The 23,287-nt window shown below is 52.4% G+C and overlaps 9 protein-coding genes across 9 annotated transcripts; 4 read left to right on the forward strand and 5 right to left on the reverse strand.

Moving 5' to 3' along the window:
- Nucleotides 1-68: 68 nt before the first annotated feature.
- On the reverse strand, nucleotides 69-2,324 carry arg2 (acetyl-CoA:L-glutamate N-acetyltransferase; the record flags this gene model as incomplete). Its single annotated transcript, XM_058448907.1, has 3 exons — nucleotides 69-2,012; nucleotides 2,071-2,214; nucleotides 2,271-2,324. 3 exons carry the CDS (start codon nucleotides 2,322-2,324, stop codon nucleotides 69-71), a joined length of 2,142 nt encoding a protein of 713 aa, XP_058311251.1.
- A 1,643-nt stretch (nucleotides 2,325-3,967) lies between these two features.
- Nucleotides 3,968-5,038, forward strand: N7498_001846 (polyamine acetyltransferase; the record flags this gene model as incomplete). Its single annotated transcript, XM_058448908.1, has 3 exons — nucleotides 3,968-4,363; nucleotides 4,508-4,960; nucleotides 5,012-5,038. The coding sequence occupies 3 exons, from the start codon at nucleotides 3,968-3,970 to the stop codon at nucleotides 5,036-5,038; spliced, it is 876 nt and encodes a 291-aa protein (XP_058311252.1).
- A 587-nt stretch (nucleotides 5,039-5,625) lies between these two features.
- N7498_001847 (putative GTPase NOG1) lies at nucleotides 5,626-7,889 on the forward strand (the record flags this gene model as incomplete). The annotated part of the gene is made up of 5 exons (XM_058448909.1): nucleotides 5,626-5,646; nucleotides 5,713-5,821; nucleotides 5,952-6,053; nucleotides 6,108-7,795; nucleotides 7,848-7,889. 5 exons carry the CDS (start codon nucleotides 5,626-5,628, stop codon nucleotides 7,887-7,889), a joined length of 1,962 nt encoding a protein of 653 aa, XP_058311253.1.
- A 3,771-nt stretch (nucleotides 7,890-11,660) lies between these two features.
- On the forward strand, nucleotides 11,661-13,459 carry N7498_001848 (sugar porter family MFS transporter; the record flags this gene model as incomplete). The annotated part of the gene is made up of 2 exons (XM_058448910.1): nucleotides 11,661-11,937; nucleotides 12,000-13,459. The coding sequence occupies exons 1-2, from the start codon at nucleotides 11,724-11,726 to the stop codon at nucleotides 13,457-13,459; spliced, it is 1,674 nt and encodes a 557-aa protein (XP_058311254.1). The 5' UTR covers nucleotides 11,661-11,723.
- Nucleotides 13,460-13,734: 275 nt separating this feature from the next.
- Nucleotides 13,735-14,768, reverse strand: N7498_001849 (NAD(P)-dependent oxidoreductase; the record flags this gene model as incomplete). Its single annotated transcript, XM_058448911.1, has 2 exons — nucleotides 13,735-14,625; nucleotides 14,721-14,768. The coding sequence occupies 2 exons, from the start codon at nucleotides 14,766-14,768 to the stop codon at nucleotides 13,735-13,737; spliced, it is 939 nt and encodes a 312-aa protein (XP_058311255.1).
- A 464-nt stretch (nucleotides 14,769-15,232) lies between these two features.
- N7498_001850 (putative DSBA family oxidoreductase) lies at nucleotides 15,233-16,178 on the reverse strand (the record flags this gene model as incomplete). The annotated part of the gene is made up of 6 exons (XM_058448912.1): nucleotides 15,233-15,314; nucleotides 15,369-15,685; nucleotides 15,733-15,860; nucleotides 15,907-15,947; nucleotides 15,994-16,072; nucleotides 16,145-16,178. 6 exons carry the CDS (start codon nucleotides 16,176-16,178, stop codon nucleotides 15,233-15,235), a joined length of 681 nt encoding a protein of 226 aa, XP_058311256.1.
- Nucleotides 16,179-17,093: 915 nt separating this feature from the next.
- Nucleotides 17,094-18,917, reverse strand: N7498_001851 (MFS transporter; the record flags this gene model as incomplete). The annotated part of the gene is made up of 1 exon (XM_058448913.1): nucleotides 17,094-18,917. The coding sequence occupies one exon, from the start codon at nucleotides 18,915-18,917 to the stop codon at nucleotides 17,094-17,096; it is 1,824 nt and encodes a 607-aa protein (XP_058311257.1).
- Nucleotides 18,918-20,005: 1,088 nt separating this feature from the next.
- N7498_001852 (F-box protein) lies at nucleotides 20,006-20,929 on the reverse strand (the record flags this gene model as incomplete). Its single annotated transcript, XM_058448914.1, has 2 exons — nucleotides 20,006-20,809; nucleotides 20,861-20,929. The coding sequence occupies 2 exons, from the start codon at nucleotides 20,927-20,929 to the stop codon at nucleotides 20,006-20,008; spliced, it is 873 nt and encodes a 290-aa protein (XP_058311258.1).
- Nucleotides 20,930-21,720: 791 nt separating this feature from the next.
- N7498_001853 (UDP-glucose:hexose-1-phosphate uridylyltransferase) lies at nucleotides 21,721-22,991 on the forward strand (the record flags this gene model as incomplete). The annotated part of the gene is made up of 3 exons (XM_058448915.1): nucleotides 21,721-21,818; nucleotides 21,887-22,071; nucleotides 22,123-22,991. 3 exons carry the CDS (start codon nucleotides 21,721-21,723, stop codon nucleotides 22,989-22,991), a joined length of 1,152 nt encoding a protein of 383 aa, XP_058311259.1.
- Nucleotides 22,992-23,287: the final 296 nt, after the last annotated feature.

Raw genomic sequence — 23,287 nt, forward strand, 5'->3', positions numbered from 1 at the left:
TCTTCCCCTCCCGCCCCCGCAAATACGGCTATTTACATCGGGAAGTTCCAGCTTCATTCCTATGTCCATCAATCGACAATGCTTTTGTTGTCCGCCCAGCTCGGCTGAATCATCCTGCACACAGCTTCGTAGTCCTGGAACTTCTGCATGTCTTCTGGCAGTCCAGGTGTGGTCCAGAACATGGTCCAGTTACTGTCAGAAAGCTTCCAGGTGCCACACGATCGCTCGAAATACCATTTGTTGACCGGGTTATCCTTGCGACTACGCCAGCAGACTCCGTTCGGGAAGCATGAGCGCACCATTGCATTGAATACCACGTCGGCGACTCCACCTGCACCCTGGCTGCGCTTGAGGACTGCGAATTTGTCCAGATATGGGACCATGCGGGCGGCACTCTCCTCGCTGCCGTCGTCGACGACACCAGGCGGTGTTTCCCAGGTGAGAATTGCGCCGCCTTCGTATTCTCCGGCAATGATGAGACCGGCAATACGGTCATTCACTCGCTCCAGATATTTCTTGACATCAAGCTTGCGGTCAAATGAATCATCAATAAGATGGACGAGACGGGGTAGGTCGATAGAAGGATCATTTAGTTGCACACGCTGACGCTGAGGAGTCCACATCTGCACCCACGGATCCGGGAGAACGGACAAAGGCATGCCACGCTTGATAAAGGTAGTGTGAGAAGTCAGTGGGCTGATTGCACTGGGCCCGCCTTTGCTATCACCACGACGCCCTGGCGGTAACGATGATGACAGGAGAGGTTTGTCTGTGAGGAGACTGTGGATGAGGGGATTGCGCTGGCGACGAGTTCCAACGGCAGATAAGTCCGACGCATCTGTCTGCGGTGTACGAGAAGAATTGGCGACGTCCTGTGGGGATGTGATAATGCCGGACGAGGCTGACGGGAGCATGGCTAGAGTCTGTCGTGATAATCGGAGATTCTCCATATGGCCATCCAAAACATGGCCTATGGCTTGGGCACCAGGGAGCTGCTCCGAATGTCCTGGAAGAGACGAAAATACCTCTTGATTTACGAACATGGAGAGAGGATTGCTCTCCAAGATAGAGGACGCAAGCCCGGGGTCCCTTCGAGCGACTGTTTCACTTCCCTCCCCGGCAAGAGAGTTTCGCGTCTCCATCAACTCTTCCTCGATCTCATCATACTCTTGCTCCATGTTGATGAAGACATGGGATGATTGAGGGCCCTTAAATGCCGGAATGCCTCCAAGAGGGTGCAGAAGAATCACTCGATCCAGGGAAACCTCCTTCTGCAACCTGCTGATCCTCTCCGCCGCGACCGTGGGGTCCTCGTCAGGGTCCGAGGAGGCAGACAGCCCGGCAAATTCCTTCGTCAATGCTACGACAGCCTCATTCGCCGTCACTGGAACAGCCTTCGGATTCTCCTCCATGTACGCAATCGGTGTGACAATGACGATGCGTCCGTCGCGAAGAGGGTTCAGCAGACTCTTTCGTGACATGACTGTCGGGTGACCGGAGCCGTTCTCTGAAAGCGATAATACCGAGTCCAGGCGGAATGATCTCGAGTCGGGCTGCCCGTCGACCGCCGACGAGATCCGATTAGCCTGCTCAATAGCAACTTGTCGCACCGCAGCACCGTCATCTATATTCCCCGGGTCGATAACGACGCAACATGCCATACCCAGACGAACGAGTTGCGACAGGGTCTTAGCCACCCCCGTGATAGTTGCATCATCGAGGGATTGAGGAGTAGTGATCTTGATCAGGGCCATATGTAGTCGCTCGGCTGGCTCTTGCCCGCGAGGAGCCGGGGTTGTATTTTGTCGGAACACCGGACTGTCATAGACGGCGCGGGAGGCTCCATAGAAAGATCCCAAATTTACCCCGGACGGTAAAGACTCCGAGGGCTCTCTGTAGGTTTCTTCCGCTGGCTTAGGATCTGACTTGGGAGGGCTGGCTTTGAAGCGAGACAGGTATTGCTTTGCTTCGCGCTTGGTCGCAGCAGAGTTTAGCAGGCTCAGGAAGAATTCCTTAAATGAGAGGAACTTGTTAATATATGACCCTGTTTCGTTCAATCCTAGCGCGTACCTTATCGAGTAGCTTCTCTTGGGCGCGACGCCCTAATCGTTCGTGACTTTGGCAAGAGCTAGAGAACTCGGCAATCTGCTGAGCACGAGGAAGCAATTGTGCCGGGCGCACAATGCTGGAATCATGGGAGCGAGCGGCATTTTGCTGTAGTGACTGAGTTAGCTTCCTGCTCGTGATCGTTACGGTAGTGAGTATAGTACCTTCACTAGCGAGGACTGTGCAGTCCGCGGCCAGTTAAGGGCCCGAGAGCTCATGGTCGGGTGCCAGCACCACTGCGGCAGATGCAGGGATGGTAGAGCAACCTCAGAACAGTCGGTAGAGGGAAGGCCAGCTCATTTCAAAAAAAAGAGGTGAGTCGAGACCGAGAGAAAAGGCGGCATGACGCATCCTCAGCTGCGATTCACCGCCTGATGATCTTTCGGCATTCACAGTATCCGCTCGGGCTCTGAGACATTGGCTGGTCGAACCGGGGTCAGCTGATACTAATTGCTTCTAGAATAAGGGTATTAGCCATGCTGAAGGGTGCATTAAGTTTTACACGGCTAGCCATGAGCTATATAATTTGTCCAAAAGTAGGTGCTAATGAAAATGTCGAGCTCGGGTGGGGCAGCCCTACATGGAACACAAGTCCGAGGCTGGACGAGGTATTGTCGGATAAAGACTATTCTTGGCCTTGGCGATAATTGCAATCCGGATAATGATAGTTCTCCACTTGATGCTGGAGACTATGTATATACATCCTAAGCCCTGGAGGTAGCCCGGGAGTGCGTATCGACTGCGGTGATGAGATGATTATATTTCCTATGTAGGTCGCGGTCCGTATAGTTGATCTATCCCCTGCAACTCCGACACAGCATGATCGATGCATATCATGTTACTAGTCACGATTTAAAGGGTCTTATGAGGACCTGGCTTAGCCACCTGAATAGACCTTCAAGAGTCTTTGGCTTTTTCAGGTCTGTCATTGCACTGACCCTGCAAACGTGGAGGTCAACCTTATTGTCCACATGCACCTGTAGCTTTGTTATCAATCTATTTCAAGCTACTCACTGGATTACTTGTTTTATTCTAGGACCCATCTAGATAAACAATTGACTACCTAGCGATCTAGATGGATCGAAAGTGAGTACCTGATCTGTCGCTATCACGAGCAAGGCCTACGATGCTTATCAACGCTTTACTAGGGAGCCACATCCCGACCAGGTATGAATGCATGTTGCACAGAACCACACCAGATAAGATCATTTCTCCAGCATATGACCGCATCGGGCCGAGTCGTTTTAGAACAGGTAGTTCAGAAGCACAGATTTCCCCGGATGCCAAGGCGGTCACAGAGATACACGGCGGTACATCCCAACGCAGGCCAAAGGCGGGCCCCCGCGCAGTACCACCGAAGTCTCGATTCTCTTCCCCCGCCACTTCCTGTCACTTCAGTAATTTTTCGCTACAGGAACACAACTTTACTTCTGCTCCCCTTCTGATACAACTTAATCCAAGTACGGAGTATGTGAAACTATTCCCTTCTCTGAGACTCCCCCCTGCTTTCGCCCTATCCCCATCTTCCATCCGACCGCTGCCCCTCCTTGCGCACACTACCCGCATCTTCGCGTCGCAAATTCTTGTCGGGAGAGAGTAGTCGCCAGGAGCAAAACTACAGAGGAGACATATATCTGATCGGCTGGCTGTTTTGCCCGACTTCGATCTGATCTTGACTTGCATATAAACTAACCCCCACCGGTCTAGATTTGCATCTCTCGATCCCCATCGACGCCACCGAGCCGGGTCCTCTGCAAGCCCACTGTGGAAGCGTGCTTTTATCCACACCAGAACATCCCAATTTCACCGTTTCCGTACCCTAATATTTCGTCTCTCGATATCCTAATCCCTTGACTCGATTATGTCTGACCCCAGCGAGCGCCCTTCGGAGTCCATGCCCGGCCCTGACACATCCGGGCTGAAGCCGCTGTCCAATGCAGAGGACATGCCCCTGTCAAACCCGAGCAACAGCGAGTTGTCTCGAATTATGAGCCGTGCCGGCATCACAATGTCCAATGGTTTCCCCCTCGATGATGGCGATGACGACGACGAGGAGGAGGTGGATGAGGACTACGTCGCGGTCGACCAGGAGGACGCCAACGACTTCCCATACTGGTTCCGTCGGCCCCCGACTCACCACCGTACCAAGCTGGATGAATTGCACCCGTTCGTGCAGCTGCTCTCCGTATCCAATATTCAAGATTGTGTGGAGGTGGAGAATGCGTTCCCGGAGGAGGAGCGCTGCTCGCGTGACAAGGTACGGAATCACCCGTCGACAACAATGGCATGGCGGAATGTATAAAGCATGATCGGCCACGGCCGCCGCCGCGATGGACTGAAGATCATCAGCGCCGAAATAGGAACTCGGAACATCGTCTTGCTAATTCTGTTTGGATAATAGTTCATCTACCGGTTGACCAGATGCCCCGAACTCAGCCTGGGCCTTTTTACCCTGCCCGTCATTGAAGAAGACCAGCCCAAGCCCCGCGCGACTCTTGTCGGACACATCATTGCCACCCGCACTTCGGGGCCTTGCGTTACTGATGGGTCCATGAAGCTTCCTAAAAATTGGTCAAGCGAGCGCTGGACCTTTGAAGAAGGGCAAGCTGTCGGCCATGAGGAGGGTGGCGGTACCATTGCCATACACTCGCTGGCTGTATTGCCTGAGCACCAGGGCAAGCAGGTCGGTAGCACCCTGATCAAGTCGTATATTCAACGTATCCGGGAGGCCCAGATTGCCGATCGGATTGCGATCATCGCCCACGACCACTTGATTCCGTTCTATGAATCGTTCGGTTTCGAGTCTCGTGGCCCCAGCAAGTGTCAATTTGGCGGAGGTGGCTGGGTGGATCTGGTACGAACACTCCTCTCAATGAATCTGCGAATACAACTGACTTGGAAATAGGTTTTGGAGTTTGGCCCCGAGCAGTAGGCTTCCGAATGCCCTTTTCTTCTGCATCTTCTCGGCGTGGACCGTGTAGGGTCGTTGTGCCGGCTCGTTTCCCTTGTTATGATCTATTTTCCCTGCCATGTCACCCGTTACGCACGTTTTATGTCCGGTCATCGGTTTTGGTCTTCGGTTTTGAGAGAAAAATGGAGTTTGATGTTTTCTGGGGCGGGATGGTGATGGCCAGTCTTTCAAGGTATCAGGATACTATGGGCGGAAGGAGCCTCGGGCTTCCCAAATCAGGTTGGGCTTGTGTACTATACTTAAATGCGATGTACGTAAGTGCGGTCGTCCATTATACGAAAAAAAACCGACAAAACCCGTCAAAACCCGTCAAAACCCGTCAACTATAGAACTTCATTAGATAGGATTTCACTAGAATAGAAACGTACTCGGCTACCACAAAAAACCCAAAAACCCGAAAACCAATCTCGTCCCCGCGATAGCTCACCGCCCGGCAGAAAAATGCCCGCAACAATTTTTTCGTGGAGAATGGAATGGTCGACTCGGGACCCCCAACAACTTTCCACTTCAGAGTCACTCGTTTTCCTGCTTGACTCCCGTGGCCCATCATGAAGACGACGTGGAAGGATGTGAGTGCCTTTGTTTCTTTCGTCCTTGGTCTGCGAACCTCTTGTTCTAACCTGTTTCACCGCTAGATTGCGCCTGTGCCCACCAGCCAGGAATTCTTGGACATTGTCCTGAGCCGTACTCAGCGACAGCTGCCCACCCAGATTCGTGCCGGTTTCAAGATCAGCCGTATCAGAGGTACATCGCTTTTCCCCTATACTCCAGTCGCTGTGTTAAGAGAGTGGCAACCTCCATGAAGGAGGGAAAAAAAAAACTTATCGGGGTTATCGATAAAGCATGATCGCTGATTGAAATTTTCGCTGCATAGGTTTCTACACTCGTAAGGTCAAGTTTACTCAGGAGACCTTCTGTGATAAGTTCCAGGCCATCCTCGATGGATTCCCCCGTCTGCAGGACATTCATCCTTTCCGTAAGTCTTTTTCTGCGACTCGGTGCCACTCGGGTGGGGACTAACATCTCCCAGACAAGGATTTGATGAACACCCTGTACGATGCCGACCACTTCCGCATTGCCCTCGGCCAGGTCTCTACTGCCAAGCACCTTATCGAAGCCGTTTCCCGCGACTATGTCCGTCTCATCAAATACGCGCAGTCTCTGTTCCAGTGCAAGCAGCTCAAGCGCGCTGGACTCGGTCGCATGGCTACCATCTGTCGCCGCCTGAAGGATCCTCTCGTCTACCTTGAGCAGGTCCGCCAGCACTTGGGTCGTTTGCCCTCCATTGACCCCAATACCCGTACTCTTCTGATCTGCGGTTACCCCAACGTCGGAAAGTCCAGCTTCCTCCGCAGCATCACCCGTGCCGATGTCGATGTTCAGCCCTATGCTTTCACCACCAAGTCCCTGTTCGTCGGCCACTTCGACTACAAGTACCTGCGATTCCAGGCCATTGATACTCCCGGTATTCTCGACCACCCGCTGGAGGAGATGAACACCATTGAAATGCAGTCCATCACTGCCGTTGCTCACTTGCGTTCCGCCATCCTGTACTTCATGGATCTTTCTGAGCAGTGCGGTTACTCTGTTGCCGATCAGATCAAGCTTTTCCACAGTATTAAGCCCTTGTTCGCCAACAAGATTGTCTACATTGTCGTCAACAAGATCGATGTGCGCCGCCCCGAGGATCTGGACCCCGAGCAGCAACAGGAGCTGCAGGACATCCTCAACTCGGGTGATGTCGAGATGCTGCAGGCTTCTTGCACTACCACCGAGGGTGTTACTGCTGTCAAGAATGCTGCTTGCGACAAACTTCTTGCCGAGCGTGTGGCTCAGAAGCTCAAGTCTGGTACCAACACCTCCGGAACTCCTGGTGGCCGTCTTGGCGATGTTCTGGCCCGTATTCACGTTGCCAAGCCCATGGGTGGTGTGCAGCGTGAAACCTTCATCCCCGAGGCTGTCAAGGACCTCAAGAAGTACGACAAGAACGACCCCAACCGCCGCAAGCTCGAGCGTGATCTTGAAGAGGAGAACGGTGGAGCCGGTGTCTACAGCTTCGACATGCAGCGCGACTACACATTGGCCAATGACGAGTGGAACCACGATAAGATCCCCGAAGTCTGGAACGGCAAGAACATTTACGACTTCGTGGACCCCGATATTGAGTCCAAACTGGCTGCTCTGGAAGAGGAAGAGGAGAAGTTGGAGGCCGATGGATACTACGAGTCCGACGAGAGTGTGGAGGATGCAGAGGACGCCGACATCCGCATGAAGGCCGACCTGATCCGTGAGAAGCGCGTGTTGATGCGCAACGAGGCCAAGATGCGCAAGTCGCTCAAGAACCGCGCACAAATTCCCCGCAGTGCCAAGTCCAAGAAGCTTTCGGAGATGAACCGCGCCCTGGACTCCGCCGGCTACGATGTGGATGCCGCTGGTGACCGGGCCCGCTCCCAGAGCCAGGTCCGCGGTCGCCCTCTTACCCGCGACGAGCCCAATGATGACTCTATGGACCTGGACGACCCCAAGCAGGCTATTGCCCGGGCTAAGAGTCGTGCCCGCAGCGTGGCGGCTACTGATCGTCGTAACGACGGTGTCGTCAGCGACACTGCCCGTGACAAGGCCGAGCGTATGTTCAAGCTGGGCCAGAAGAAGATGAACCGCATGGCCCGCCAGGGTGAGGCTGATCGTCACACCACCGCCTCTCTGCCCAAGCACTTGGTATGTACCCTTAACCAACCCTACACGGTGAACAATTCTAACAATCACATAGTTCTCCGGCAAGCGTGGAATGGGCAAGACCCAGCGCCGTTAAAGGCTCCGCTGGCGACGAAACGAGACACATTCTTAATCATCGTCGATTGGTTTCTATACCGGGTGCACAATGGTGTCGGGCGTTTGTTTTTTCTTTCCATGTTCATTTGACACAGACTTCCATCTTTCCTGGATAAACTGCTCTACGATTTGTGGGAGGCTGTTCTCCCAGTCAATAGGACCAAAAGTTCTTGACCTGATGATATTGCATATACCAATACAGATGCCGTTTCTTGGTTTTAAGTGGATGTGTTTTGAGGCCGCGTAGACTTATCCAGAGCTTTGTCTCTAGCGTGCTGTCCAGATCTGCAGTGTAAGAACTGACCTGGAAGTACTCGAGTGATACGCAATTGGAAAATGTGGTAGACAGTTTTGGTGATCTCCCTCCAACACTTGAGAGCTCTTCATTATAGCGTCCGTGGGTCATTTCGAGTTTACCCGGCTGGTGGTTCTGAACATTGAGATGGTACGTTTCTTAAGTCTCAAGAGCAACTCCTTTCCAAGGTTTTGGGGCTGAAGTTTCCCATGCAGGTAGAGATGCACCTTGTTGATCGACTTCGATATATCTCTTGTGGCCTGACTAACTGGGTTATGAATTTATGGAACGCACACAGGCCATGGATCGGCTTTTTCTCCTTGTGTCGGAGTATCTGAGTAGATGGATGGATGCATCTTACTAAATGAAGACAAGGCATCGAGATCTGGGGTCTGGGAATTGGGTCGGGCTCTGTGCCTTCTAAGGGTTATCAATACGACTGTGGCTGCTTCACCGGCTCATTTATCGTTCTTCTACGTTATCGCGAGAAGTTCCATGGCTTGCTAATTGAGTCCATGAATGGTCATCGGTGGAGAGGAGTTCATGGGCCAAGCAAACCATGCAAGAGCCCCGCGTTGCTGATATACATTCGCTGGGGATCCTGGAACTCCGCTTAGTCTACAGAAGATGGGGTGGGCGAGGGATCCTTGGAAGGAGGGAAGAGTATTATGAGGAATCTGGCCAGGTGCGTTCTCATTGAACTTGAGGAGTGGAGTGGGATTGTGGCGAAGGCGAAATAGACTTGACGGATAAGGAGAAACCTAGTCCTAGTCCAGTCCTTCCAAGACGATCCTTCCATCTGCCCACTGTAATAGTATCCCAGTATCTCAACGGATACTTGCCTAGCGTTTCTCACTTCCATTCGATCCAGCCCCTCGTTAGACACATCGACCTTGATGTTTTGCACTGAGATAAACATTTAAGATTTTACAGCCCCTGTTTGTAGGCCTTCGCCGAAATGGTGATTATTGCATATGAAGCTGAGAGATGACATGAGTTGTGGCCTCTCAGGAGGCAAGGGCATGATCTAGCGACAGGGCAGGTATTATCCAGTATTGGCCCTGGAGTCGAAGCACAGAAACATACCCAGTGCCTCGTCGCGATACCGAGGATGACTTTTCCAGACACCAAGCCGCACGGTCTCTGGTTTACCACCTGGCTATCTCCATGGGTTCGGTGGCCCGGCCACCAGCACCCTGACCCTGGGCTAAGACCCAGAATCACCCCATCCGTGTTATTTCCAAGTTGTATTGGCGTCCTACAACAGCCGTATAGCTCCGACGTGTTGGCTCAATAGTAGAAAATTATTTTTTCAAAAAGCCAACGAGAGGCAAAAACTTCCAGGATAGGTGCCTTGCATTGTGGCTTCATTAATATTGATGTTCGGCTATCCCTTGAGTATGACCTGGATAGTAGACTGTCTACAGCTTGGGAATGAGACCATTACTGTTTTCTGTGTCAATTGCAGGACCAGTATCTGGTAGAGTGAACAATTTCCGCAAAAATGATCCGCTTCCCTTGAAACGTTTGTTTCACGGTGAATGCCTAGACTCTTCAAGCTGGGAAGGCAATTTGACAACCTTGGAAATGGCTGTGGTGTCTCAAGTCCTTTATCGGGAACCAATTAAATTTCAAAACGAGCATCGAAGCCGACGAAAAGTCTTGTTCATTATGTAGAATAGCATAAAAGATGATGTCACGCTTTCGAGAGCAATGGCCAGCTAGCATTGATCAAGCTGCATTGATCAATGGTTCAGATAGCCTAGAGACAGCAAGTCTTCCGACACTGCATGAACGGTAGACTTTCCCTAAATAAAAATCGCACGTCACCGATGGCCAAAAAACCTCTAGATCGCGAGCAAGAAAGGGTCTTGTCAAGTTATGATTGGATGTTACCGAGGAAGGAAGGAGCGTGAGAAGGGGTCCCACTACGCCCCATTTTTGTATTTTTATTTTTGATGGGCTGATTCTGTAACAGATGAATTTTTTTCCGCGCCAGTTTCACCGCAGATCACCCAAGGCTTGGGCTGAGTGGGGCCGATGAAAATTGTGGCTCCATTGAACGCCCACCCCGAGGGCGATCCCGTGTTCGGGATGCCGAGAAGATTTTGATCTTTTGCTGAATGGCATTGTCGGGTGTTCCTAAGGGTGGGAAATATTATGGATTGATAAATAGTACACGCTATAATAGATGCGACCGTGGTCAAGGTATGTTATCGATGTGGCATACCGCTGGAGTTGTCACTACGTCTGCACGGGATCGATCCCGAGTCGGTCTCGGGACAGCACAGCAGGAATCGGTGTGCCGATTTGGCGGCAGTGGAGCCAACGGCAGGCTCGGCGGATCGTAAATCTCTGCGCGGGAGTCGTCCGAAGCCTCACCGATAGTGGGCCTGGCCGAGTCCGCCCACCGAGCTCCCAGCTCTGTCCACTTTGCAGCTGTTATCAGTGTTGCGGTGAACTTCTCTCGACTTCATCCATACTGGGACGTGCCCAGAGAGATTCTATATAACGGGACCTGAACCCAGGACACAGTTTCCCTCCCTTTTGCAGAGTTATACGCATGTGTAGAGACCTACTCGCCTCAAACTTTAGAGATCGTCAATGTCTGAGACCGGCTCGGCGCCTGCCTCAATCCCTGTGTAGAACCCACGCCCGCCCCACTGAGTAAACAGAAATTTACAATAGAGAATTTTTTTCTCTTTACCTTCAATGGATTGTCAGCCCACTCGTTTCAGTAGTAATTGGCACGAGTCTTCCCTTAGTCGACTTGATCAAGTAAAACTCGGCAAATGGCGCTCGTCCGGTCCTCATGGTGACGACACCTTGCCAAAGCCGATACTTGACGATCGTACCCGCGGTCGGTATCCGTCCTCAGGAACATGCGTTTCATTCGCTGGGTCCAGACCCAGTCCCTCCGACCCTAAACTGAATTTCGCAGGTTTCTAGAATGTGGTAAGGGAAGCTCGGCACCATCCCTTGCTTGGAGAGGCGTGTGTACACATTCCACCGATCGCGGATTCCCGCCTCCGCCTGGAATGTTCTCGTAGAAGGCAAGGCTGAATGCGGAGACAGACAAGCGAACAATTCAAATGCCATTGTTGAGAGGAATATCAGGACCTGAAACAGTACACAAAATAAACCAAATATAGCGGACAGTAGACTGCGTTCGATACAACTCACGTGGACATCCCCCATTTCTGCGAGGGCGTCAAATGCCTTTCTCCACCCTTTCTCCACCCCAAGAACCCTCCACGGAGAGGGACTGCTGAGCCCATGGAGTCATGGAGTTGTTCGAAATTTCCTTCGCCCAATCCCGGCGCAAACGTGGGATGCGAGATCGGGGCCCCCGTTTTGTCTGCCATGGTACCCCAAGGGATGACGCCGAATCCGTTGACAGCGTCTATTTATTCCCTTCCCTCCCCTTCCCTCCATGGCTTTTTCTTTTCTTTCTTTCATTCCTCTCTTTGTTTATCTTAGACCCTAGACATATTCTCCACTTGAGGGAGTTTATTCATCATGGGTATCTCCAACTTTATGTCCAGCATCAAGAATCCTGCGGAGGAGTCCCAGTTCTCCTCCCAGGCACCTACCCCTTCTCGTGCCGACTCGACTACCGCCGAGAAGGATAACCTGACCATTGATGACAGCCCTGTCAAGTACTTAACATGGCGCTCGTTCATCCTGGGTCTGTGCGTCTCTATGGGTGGCTTCATCTTCGGATACTCTACTGGTATGTTTCCACTGCAGATATACTTGCCCCAACTATCATCCTGATTGGTTCTTCTCCCACAGGTCAAATCTCGGGTTTCACGACTATGGAGGATTTCAAGATGCGTTTCGCCGAGTACAATGCTGCTACGGGTGAATACGCCTTCAGCAACGTCCGCAATGGTCTCATTGTCGGTCTCCTCTCTATCGGTACCATGATCGGTGCCCTCGTGGCTGCCCCCATCGCCGACAGAATCGGCCGCAAGCTTTCCATTTCCTTCTGGGCCCTTATCCACATCGTCGGTATCATTGTTCAGATCGCCACCACCGACAAGTGGTACCAAGTTGCTCTGGGCCGTTGGGTCGCCGGTCTGGGTGTCGGTGCTCTTTCCAGCGTCGTCCCCATGTACCAGTCCGAGTCCGCTCCCCGTCAGGTCCGTGGTGCCATGGTCAGCGCTTTCCAGCTGTTCGTGGCCTTTGGTATCTTCATCTCCTACATCATCAACTTCGGTACCGAGCGCCTTCACTCCACTGCCTCGTGGCGCATCACCATGGGCATTGGCTTTGCCTGGCCTCTGATTCTGGGTATCGGTACCCTGTTCCTGCCCGAGTCCCCTCGCTTCGCCTACCGTCACGGCCGTGTTGAGGAGGCCCGCAACGTCATGGCCAAGCTCTACGGTGTCCCCACCAACCACCGCGTCGTCGCCCAGGAGATGGCCGACATGAAGCAGAAGCTCGACGAGGAGAAGGCCGTTGGCAACGCTCCCTGGCACGAGGTCCTCACCGGTCCCCGCATGTTCTACCGTACCATGCTCGGAATTACTCTGCAGTCCCTGCAGCAGCTGACCGGTGCCAACTTCATCTTCTACTACGGAACCTCCATCTTCCAGGGTGTCGGTCTCAGTAACTCCTACGTCACCCAGATCATCCTCGGTGCCGTCAACTTCGGTATGACCCTTCCCGGTCTGTACGTCGTTGAGCACTACGGCCGCCGTAACTGCCTGATGGTCGGTGCCGCCTGGATGTTCATCTGCTTCATGATCTGGGCCTCCGTCGGCCACGAGGTCTTGCACGCCGACCCTACTTCCCACCCCGCCGGTATTGCCATGATTGTCTTCACCTGCTTCTTCATCGTCGGCTTCGCTACCACCTGGGGTCCCATCGTTTGGGCCATCTGTGGTGAGATGTACCCCTTCCGCTACCGTGCTACCTGCATGGGTGTTGCCACCGCCGCCAACTGGACCTGGAACTTCCTCATCTCCTTCTTCACCCCCTTCATTAACAGCGCCATTGACTTCCGCTACGGTTACGTCTTCGCTGGCTGCTGCTTCGCCGCCATCTTCATCGTCTTCTTCTTCGTCAACGAGACCCAGGGCCGTACCCTCGAGGAGGTTGACACCATGTACGTCCTCCACGTCAAGCCTTGGAAGTCCGCTAGCTGGGTCGCCCCCGAGGGCATCGTGGCTGACCTCCACGCACCCCATGAGCCCAAGGAGGGTGCTGGTGAGCAGCAACAGCACGAGTCTGCTGAGATCCAGGAGTAAATTCTTGGGCATGTGATATCCAGGCCAAAAGGTCGACGGAGCATTGGCGTTATGCATTTTTCTACTTATAAATTCCCATGTGTATATTGAACAACTCATCTCTTTGCTATGGTCTCCTAATCGGAGACAAGGATATAATTCGGATCGGAAAATGGTCATCAACCATAATACAATTCAATACTTCACAAAGCATCATCGTCCATTCATGTAAACCTTGGAAGTATAAACTAGTTCAAACGTGATCGCCTGTATATCTAGCTAGCCCTTGGGGACATCTATTCGTTGCCATACTTCATCCCCGCGGCCTTTCTCGCCGCCCCATAAATAGCCGCAATGTCACCCTTCTCCCCCTGCTCCTTCTTCACATCCTGCAAAAACCCATCCGTAACGTCCACATTGCGCATCCGCTGCCCACCCTCCTTCGCCAGCGTCGACGCATGTCTCAGATCCTTACGCGCCAGATCAACAGCAAACAACGGCTCCTCGCGCTTGTAATAATCACCCGTGATCATGCGTTCGGCATACTTGGCAAACGGCCCGGGAGCAAACAGATCCAACCACTGCTTCAGAGGCCCGATGCCAAGACCCGTAGACTCAGCAGCAACGAGCGTCTCGGCGAGAACACCCACGGTGTTCAGAATGAACGTGTTACCCAGCACCTTGAGAGTCGCAGCGCGTCCGACATCGATGTCCTGACCCGTTCCATCAGATAGGTCAATCGACGCCCTGGCAGTCACGCCCTCGAAGAACGGCTTCGCTTTTGCAATCGCGGCTTGCTTACCCGCCGGCACGACCATCATCTGGCCTGCATCGGCCATGTTGGGTGCACCAAAGACAGGGCACGCCACGAAACCGGCCCCGCGGGCTGTGTAAGCTGTCTCGGCGCGGCGCGAGGTGTCCGGGTGCACGGTTGAGCAGTCGACAAAGGTCTTGCTCGACAGATCGCTTTGGTCGGCCAGTGTGCCGGCTACGACTGCATCCAGTGCGGCGTCGTCACCGACACAGGTGAAGATAATGTCGGCCCCCTGCACGGCCTCGGCGATGGTGTTGGCGACTGTCGCTTTGCCGTCCAGAGTCGCGGCGTGAGCGGTAGCGCGGGCCGTGGTGCGGTTGTACAGGATGAGGCTGGATTGAGGGCCCTTTTTAGCGATGTTGGCGCTCATGCCCTGTTCTTGCGTTAGCTCTTCGTCCCGAAAGTGTAGGGAACGGATGAGATTTGATATTCTATCATCCTGGGCCCCGGCGATGGGGTATCACTTACCCGGCCGATATTGCCGAGGCCAATCCAGGCGACGCGAGTTCCAGACATGTTGTAGAGATAGATGTAGATATAATTGAGATGTAAAATGGAAAGAGCAGGATGCGCGTCTTAAATTCAAGCTTCGACGTGGGGCAACGTGGGGTATAGGACGAGGATCAATTAGGCCGGGATTATCAATCAAAGCTCTATCAACCTGGGCCGGGATTTGCCTTTTAGCCGGGCTTTCCGATTACCATACATTGTCACGGTTTCCAGTGGGAAGGCTTTCTCTTGGTCGTTACATCATATGGACTCAATTTAAGGGTCACCGACATCGAGCTTCGGGGCGAGGTTATTAAACAGTGAGTTACTGAGGCCGAAGCCCGAGCTCAAGAATGCAGTATGGGTAGTGCGGATCGTGCGGATCGTGCGGGCTTGAATCTTGATCCGTTCTTTAATTTCGTCACTGACTAGGGGGGTTCAATTAATCCATAGAATACTAGCATTCCATCTAGATTACAGTTTGGGGTACTCTACAATCGTGCTTTCCCGGTGTTCTCAACAATAGCCACGTCCTGGAAGGGCAGATCCAAATACTGCCACATAAACGCAAACCTACACTCGATTAGCTTTAGTGCCACGCCAACATGTCAGTCTGACCGAACTCACCGATCACTCCCGAAGAAAGGCTCCTCCTTGCCCTCCTTATTCCGCACCCAGAACCACGGCGCGCCGTACGCGCCCCGATCCAACGCTGTTTGCGTGTTGGCCGTGAGAGCCTCCTTGTACTCTGGGCTCTTTGCCGCTTCCAGGGTGGCTTTGATTTCGTGGTCGGAGTAGTTGTGGGTCTTGAGCAGTTCGGCCAATTGCTCAGGCTTGCTGATGTCGATGTTCTTGTGGTACATCCACTCCCACAGCGAGAGGAAAGTGGTCTCGAACCGCTCGCGCGGGTAGGTGCGCTTGATGTAGATCATGCAGCGTTGGGGCTTTATCCGTAAGCTTCAATCTATCCATGAGACACGGTGATGCCTACCATGACTGAAAGGATGGGGAAGAAATCAGGTGTCTTGATCTGCGGCACACCGAAGTATTTGCATGCGCGCTGGGTGTCAAATTTGGAGTAGTTGGCTTTGGCAAGCAGTGTCCATGGTGGTTTATTTCCTGGTTCTTATGAGGAAACGTTCATCTCATAGTGGATGTCACTCACCAGAGCCCACATTGATCCCGCCCAAGAAAACAGGGTGAAATCTGGCATGATTAGTACAGCGCCGCAATACTAGACAGGCCCACTCACTCGACCTCCACACCGTGCGACTCCAGCGCCTTGCGATTCTTCCTCAAATACAGGGTCGCATAGAAGGAGTAAGGTGAGACTAGACTCAAATCAGCTATCCGCCACGTGCCGAATTCAACCCGCCGGCAAAGGGGTTCGCCAAGAAGCATACCGCAATCGACATAGGCATCTATCTTTCCAGACATGATGATCAAGTACCCTGGATAACAATATCAAACCAACAGGTGGACATGAAGGGACGTCGGGGTTGCGTAGATATAAGTGGCTGGTCCTCGGGCGGAGCCGAGGCTGTGGAGTTGATGAGTGATCACGAATGTAGTCGGTACACTGCACTCTGAGGGAACATGTGTGCTTGGTATGTATTTTGGTTCGGCTTTGAACTAATACACAATTACTTCATCGGATAATTTATTTTGGCGCGATTGACATGCATTACATGCATAAGCTGCATAGGCAACCGTGATAGGACTTGATCGGTGCGCGATCTTGGAGGCTTGGCATAGTCTACTGTCTTCGCATCGCGGGACTCAATTGTTTGGATATACCCCCTGAAAAGGGATGGTCACTCAGACTTGCATATCTTCCATAGATTCCACCGCTTCATTTTCGTCAAGTTCAGAAGTTATTCAATTAAATATTAGGAATTGGCTATCGTGACTTATGGCAAATCCATACAACCTGGATCACCTAGAGCGGTTGAAAGGTATTCTAGGTAAAGCAATGCTCGCGCCTTTTGCAGGTCTGCGGGTTCCCTTGCCATCAATGTGCCACCGAACAGCATGTAGGATATGGTTAACGGGAATTCAAGGCTGTTCAATGTGACGTGCGTCAACAAGCTCGGTTATCATCAATGCCAATCCTCCACGCACTCGGACTGGATCCGGTAGGGCATGGCGCCGGTAAGATGGCACTTCGGGAAAAATGATACCGGCGTGGAGTCAACGAACCCATCACCGAAGGACCCAGAGGGTCGACTATTGTGTGACGGGGGATGGAGCGGAGGAAGAATGAGCCCTCATTTCCTTGAAGGCATGTGCCCGTACCGCGAGGGAATATAGGTAAAGTAGTGGAGTAGACCGTTAGATCGGGGTATTGATCTCTCAGTCCTTCCGGCTGATGACGGACTGGCGAGTATTAACCAAGTCAATGTCATATGGATTTTCCTCGTACTGGATCGCGGTGGAGATGCGGTGCATGGATTTTCCTGATTGACGAGAGGCCCGCGAGGCATATCGCGCGATGCTTTCCCGCGAAAGGACGGTTGACAAACTTTCGCTATCGCTAGTATTATCTTCTCCATCCTCGGCTTGGGCGTTCCTCTCGGTCTGCTTCTCCTCCGCCACTTCTCTCCGAATTTCAGCTTGGTTCTTTTCGGCGAGTCGGCGCATGAATGCATCAGCCTCGGCCGCAAAGGTGCAACGTTGACGAATCTGGGGACCGTACTTGTAGAAGATGAACGGTAGTGGCACGCAGAGGACTGACAGAAAGGCTGGAATGGAAGACGCCCAATGGATGCCCAGGTTTCTGTACATGTATGTCGTAAAGAGGGGGAACGCCATGCCGAACAGCGAGCGGAGTGCGGAGTTGGCTGCCAGGACCGAGGCAGCGAAAATTGTATAGGAGTCAATAAGATAGTTGAAAACGCTCAAGAAGATGAGGACCATGCCGAATCCAAATGGGGCACCGGCGGCAATCGAGGCCATCCAGTGGATGCTCGGAGAGTTTGTCCAGGCAAACCAGAATAGGCCGATAGGTAGAGCAATGCCTCCAATCATACTCGGAGGCAGTCGAACCTCCGGGGGAAGACGATCGGTGGTCTCGCTGCATTTCTTTGCATAGCGCATGTTCTCCGGGAAGGTGTAAATCACAGCGAGGACCATGCCGACCAGGATGCCCAAGAATGCGAGACCGCCCACACCCTCGCTCCAACCCCGAACCTCTTGAAAGACGATAGGGTAAGCCGCGAAGAGCATGTAGAGAGTACCGTAGATGATCGACATATAAATCGAAAATAGCAGAACAATCGGCTCTCGGAACAGCAGGATCCAGGGTCTCGAAAGTGCCGTCTTCAAAGTCTTGCCCATAGGGATAGGCCCGCGCTCGATATCGAGTCTGCTGCGGTACACCTTTCCGGTCAACTCAGACAGCTTGGCGGCTCGTCGCCGTAGCAGAACTGGGCCATATGTCTCTGGCAGCAAGAAGATAATGCACAGCCAAAGAACACCCGAAAACACAGCGAGGAAGCCTTCCACCCAGCGCCACCCCGCTCCGGTAGCCAGGAAGCCTCCAATAATAGGTCCGATGGTCGGGCCTAAGAAAGGAGCAGCGGCAAACAAACTAATCGCGATGCCACGCTGAGAGGCAGGGAACATATCAGCAATCGTGCCACCTGCGTTACCAAACGGTGACGATCCAAAGCAGCCCGCAAGGAACCGAAGAATGATGAGCGTTTGGATGTTCTGGGAGCCAGCAGCACCCGCGTTGAATGCTGTCAAAAACGCATAACTAAAAGTGAAGATATGGCGACGGCCGAATATTTCGCTGAGAGGCGCCCAAATCAGCGGCCCGATGGCGAAACCAAGCACGAAAAGCGAGACTCCCAGGATGACAATCTCTTCCTCGACACCAAATTGGGCGATAATCTGGCGCATTCCGCCCGAGTATGCGGATGACACCAGTGCCACGGCTAATGTGACGAAAGAGACCAGAATGGTGATGGCCCACTTCGCCGTGTCGCTGAAGTTCATGGGGTTGCGAGGGTCATTTGGGATCCATGTTACAGCATACGGGTCTTCCTCGGTACCTGAGCCGGGGTATGGATGCTGTGCGACATCTTGTGTGATGACCTTCTGGTCGAAGATCAGACGCCAAAAGGGGATCTTGGAGGGGAACGAGGCCTCGCCTCCAACACCGAGAGCTGCCATGATCTGCCAAGCCTAGCACTGATATTGCTGGCTGTTGAAACACAGAGATTTGGTCGATGCTCAAGCATATATGCCCTGGGGCCAACAAAGAGTTTGCAGATCTCGATCGATAGTGAATGAAAAATGGGAATCATCGACACGCCATGGGCGAAAGAAATGAATAATCTCAAAAAAAAGTGACCCACTCGGATAACCGGTAGCCTCGGCATCTTCCCAACCAGGGTAGCCATGTTCCAGGCACCGCGTCAGATCTCTGCGGCGATTGGTGCGTCAGGCACAATCGGCTTCATTACCGAAAATAAGCGGAGTAATCCGCCACGCTTGGATTTTTCAGTGGAGCCGTGTTTGACAGCGGTTTGAATTCCCAAATTATCGGCCCGAACGCCACCCACGGCCAGTGACGACACGGCTTCCCGAAATTAGTTTGTTGTTGACTTATTGAAGATTGCATCATATTGGCAGTATAGCAGGTCAGAAGGTCTAATCATCAAGTCAATTCTCATCGTTCCGACACCGTTCCACCGGTTAATCGGCAGGTCAGGTGGAGACGCGGAGTATTTTTGATAGCTTGGATCCCCTGTCGCTCCACACTTTTCGAACACTTCCATTATACAAGATCTGCATAAGCAGTTAATGTCTGAAGAGCCCAGCGGCAGAATGCTTTCCAGCTTCCACATCAACTTCGGTGCTTTGCATAGATCTGGACCCGAAATTAGATATGGCCCTTTCATTAATTCTCGTTATAAACCAAAAGTATGATGCACTTGACTGTATAAATAGCCCATGCTATGGTGTCTAAAATTTCTGACAAGTCTCACGGTTCTCAATCAATGAGCTATAGTCAGCGCCACTCAAGATGAGCCCTAGAAGTAGAAGTTTCCGCTCCTTGGTAGGTGGCTTTCTGCTTAGCATCTGACTATGCGTCCCACTCTCCAAACATCCTCCTCGTAGCTGAAAATTCACCTCACCTCCTCCCTCTCCAACTCGCGGACGGAGTGTGGCGATAGAGTTCTGTTACCAGATCAAGCTAAACCTGGAATTATAAGTCAAGGTAAGATGCTATCACCAACGGACGGTCAGCAAGGCTCTCAGAATGCGGAGGGTAATATAGGAATATTAAATACCGTTTCTTTTTCCTCTTTCCGCTCCGCCTCTTTAAAGGCGGCAAGGAAACGAGTGGTCCGTATATGTAGTTCTGCCATGTAAGCTTTCGTTTCGGCTTCACGGTACAAGTTGCATTTACCATCAACCTCGAGATCGTAATATAATGTCCCTTCAGCCGGGCGGGCCAATTGTCTAGGGCGGGGCTGCACGCGTAAGCCAAAGGACTTCGCATCATCTAGCCAGAGCAGTTCGGCAGCTCCTCGCTCAAGCCACTCATGGGAAAGGCGAAGGGTGCTGTCAAGAAGCATAGTAGGGTTCGCCACCCAGTGCGAGCCAGGTGACACGGCTATCTTCACGGTCACTTTGACCTGAGTGAATGCCTCGTCGTCGTCAATAGTGACCTCACGAAGTAGGTTGTTGTACACTTTTTGAGACTCAACGTTACTTTTGCGAGCTTTGTTATCTTTAGCAAAAAAGAACTTACTAGGTGCATTTCTCGGAGGGCCTTGGTTCGGGGTGACAGGCTCTGGTTGGGAAATTGTGGAGTGGGTAGTCACATATCCACTCATCTCATCAACTGTACCATTTCGGCAAAGTACAAATTCTTGGGCGAGTGCCGGGGGTGCAAATGTCAGCATGACCTTCAAGCGCTCCTCTTCGATAGCCTTCATAGCAGCATCGAGCATGAGAGCCAAATTGCTCGATATTATCGCCTTGAAACGTCGAGACACCGACATCGCCAAGACCATGTTCTCAACAGGGAGCTCTGAGACTGTTTGTTCAAGCAGCTTGAGTAGGATTAGCCGTCATTCTGTGCCAAGAAAAGCACATTATCTTACCTCCGTGGGAAGGTTTCCTAGCTTTGATATCTGGTCTCCTTGGGAGCCGGCGGAACTTTCAATATCCATTTTCCAGTAAATGTGCAGTATGCCTTTCACACGTTGAATAGAAAGAGGTAGGATCCCCGAAGGCAGGTTGAAGTTGGGGGAGGAGGTCACAAGAAGGTTTACAAAGATAAGAGAGGCTGACAGGAACAGTGAATGCTGGTCTTAGTCCTGCGTTACACTCTGGTACCGTGCATATTAGTCGTTCACTGAGATATCAACTGCAATATTGACTGGAATATTAGCTGAAACATTAGCTAGAAGAATTGCCGGATGCACTGACGGGGTTATCGGTTATCGATCGGCTGTTAACGCAGTATATCCATGACGTCAGATTTCCAACTATACCGAAGTACAGTAGTGCCATTTTAACTAGACATCGTGAACTGGCGAGTGGAAGCCAAATTGGCATCCCAAAATGGTTAGATTCCAAAATTCGGGTCCCCACCAGTGCCTGCATTCAACTCCGTAAGCCCGGTCCCCACGGGTTGCCGAACGATGCCTATACGGCTCACCGAGAGTAAATGACACTTGTGCCAAGACCCGACACGGCGTCTTTAATTTGCTACTCAATGGATATTAACGCCTTAGTTACACCTCATTGGTGCTGGATTTGCAAAATGTCGCATTCAAGGAATCCATTGATATAGGTCACACTGTAAGCGAGGGGACTAAGCTGCTCGCTGCGTCATGTCCATTGTTCTTGATGGAGACCCCGCGGGGGCCCGACCGGCCAAACCCCTTCCCCTGCGGGGGTTTTTTACCTCTTCCCTCCCACCTATTTCCTTCCACAAGGTACTCTTCCTCTACTAAACATGGAAAACGTCCTCGACGATATCTCCCACCGGAGATACAACCCTCTGCGGGGTTCCCACATTCTCGTCTCTCCCCACCGAACCAAGCGCCCTTGGCAGTAAGTTGCCCTTGCAATTGTGTGACAATGGCATTATCTAACTGATTTTTCTCTTTCTTCTTTTGCAGAGGCGCCCAAGAGAGTCCCTCAAAGACCACGCTGCCCGACTATGATCCCAAGTGCTACTTGTGCCCCGGCAACCAGCGTGCCCAGGGTGACACCAACCCAAAGTACGACAGCACCTTTATCTTTGTCAACGACTACAGTGCCGTGAAGGAGGAGCAGGCTCCCTATGATGGCAGCAATGGAGATGGTACGCATTTGTCGCCGGTCGCTAACTAGACTCGTACTGACCAAGTCCCAGAAATCGAAAAGCGCTTCCTGAAGGCCGAGCCCGTGACTGGCAAGTGCTACGTTCTGACCTTCTCCGCGGCCCACAACTTGACTCTCGCCGATTTGGCTCCCATCGAGATCGTGCCCGTAATCAATGCCTGGACTGAGATCTATGCCGCACACCTGTCACCATCCTCTCCCTTGGCTAAGAATGCGCCGCCAACCCACCTCCAGCCAGTCAACCATCACTCCAGCGTTTCCAGGCCCAAGGAGCAGTACCGCTACATGCAGATCTTCGAGAACAAGGGGGCTGCCATGGGCTGCTCAAACCCCCACCCCCACGGCCAGGTCTGGACCACCAGCACTCTGCCCGAGGAGCCGGCCGCTGAGCTCGAGCAGCTGCGCCGCTACCGCGTCGAGCATGGCGGTAGCCACATGCTAGAGGACTACGCAGAGCTTGAGAGCCGCAAGCAGGAGCGCGTAGTCTTTGAGAACGAGGGCTTCATTGTTGTCTGCCCGTGGTGGGCTACATGGCCCTTCGAGACTATGATAATCAGCCGCACACACAAGCGCGCCCTCGTCGACCTGTCCGACGCTGATAAAACTCTGCTTGCTGAGGCTATTGCGGAGCTCACCCGCCGCTACGACAACCTTTTCGAGACTCACTTCCCCTACAGCATGGGTATCCACCAGGCTCCCCTCGACGGCACCCAAGAAGAGGTGGATGCTTCCTACCTGCACCTGCACTTCTACCCGCCGCTGCTGCGCAGCGCTACTGTTCGCAAGTTCCTGGTCGGCTATGAGCTGATGGCTGAGCCTCAGCGTGATATCACGCCTGAGCAGGCTGCTGCTCGTCTGCGTGGCTGCGGAGGGGAGCTGTACCGCAAGAAGATGGAGTAAGGTTTTTTTTCAGAAGCATGGTTAGGGCCAGGGAGTCTTAGGACTAGGGTTGCATTATCATCCGAAAATATCTCATGGATATAAAATCAAATGTAAATTTATACTTCTTGAATCACGGCTGCCATCTAATATAGTCCGTGTACTCAGGGTATCGTGTCCTATAAAGAGTGGCCAATAGTGGCTGAATCGCAAAAACAGATGATCGCATTTCTTTTTCGTGGGATATTATACTAAGTCCTTTTTACGTCGGGTAGCACACGAAGGATCGAGAGAGAACCCACGGTCTGTCGTTTGCG

This window comes from Penicillium cinerascens, assembly GCF_028974065.1.
Source record: "Penicillium cinerascens strain IBT 15544 chromosome Unknown contig_1_segment0_segment0, whole genome shotgun sequence".
NCBI classification, from domain to species: Eukaryota; Fungi; Ascomycota; class Eurotiomycetes; order Eurotiales; family Aspergillaceae; genus Penicillium; species Penicillium cinerascens.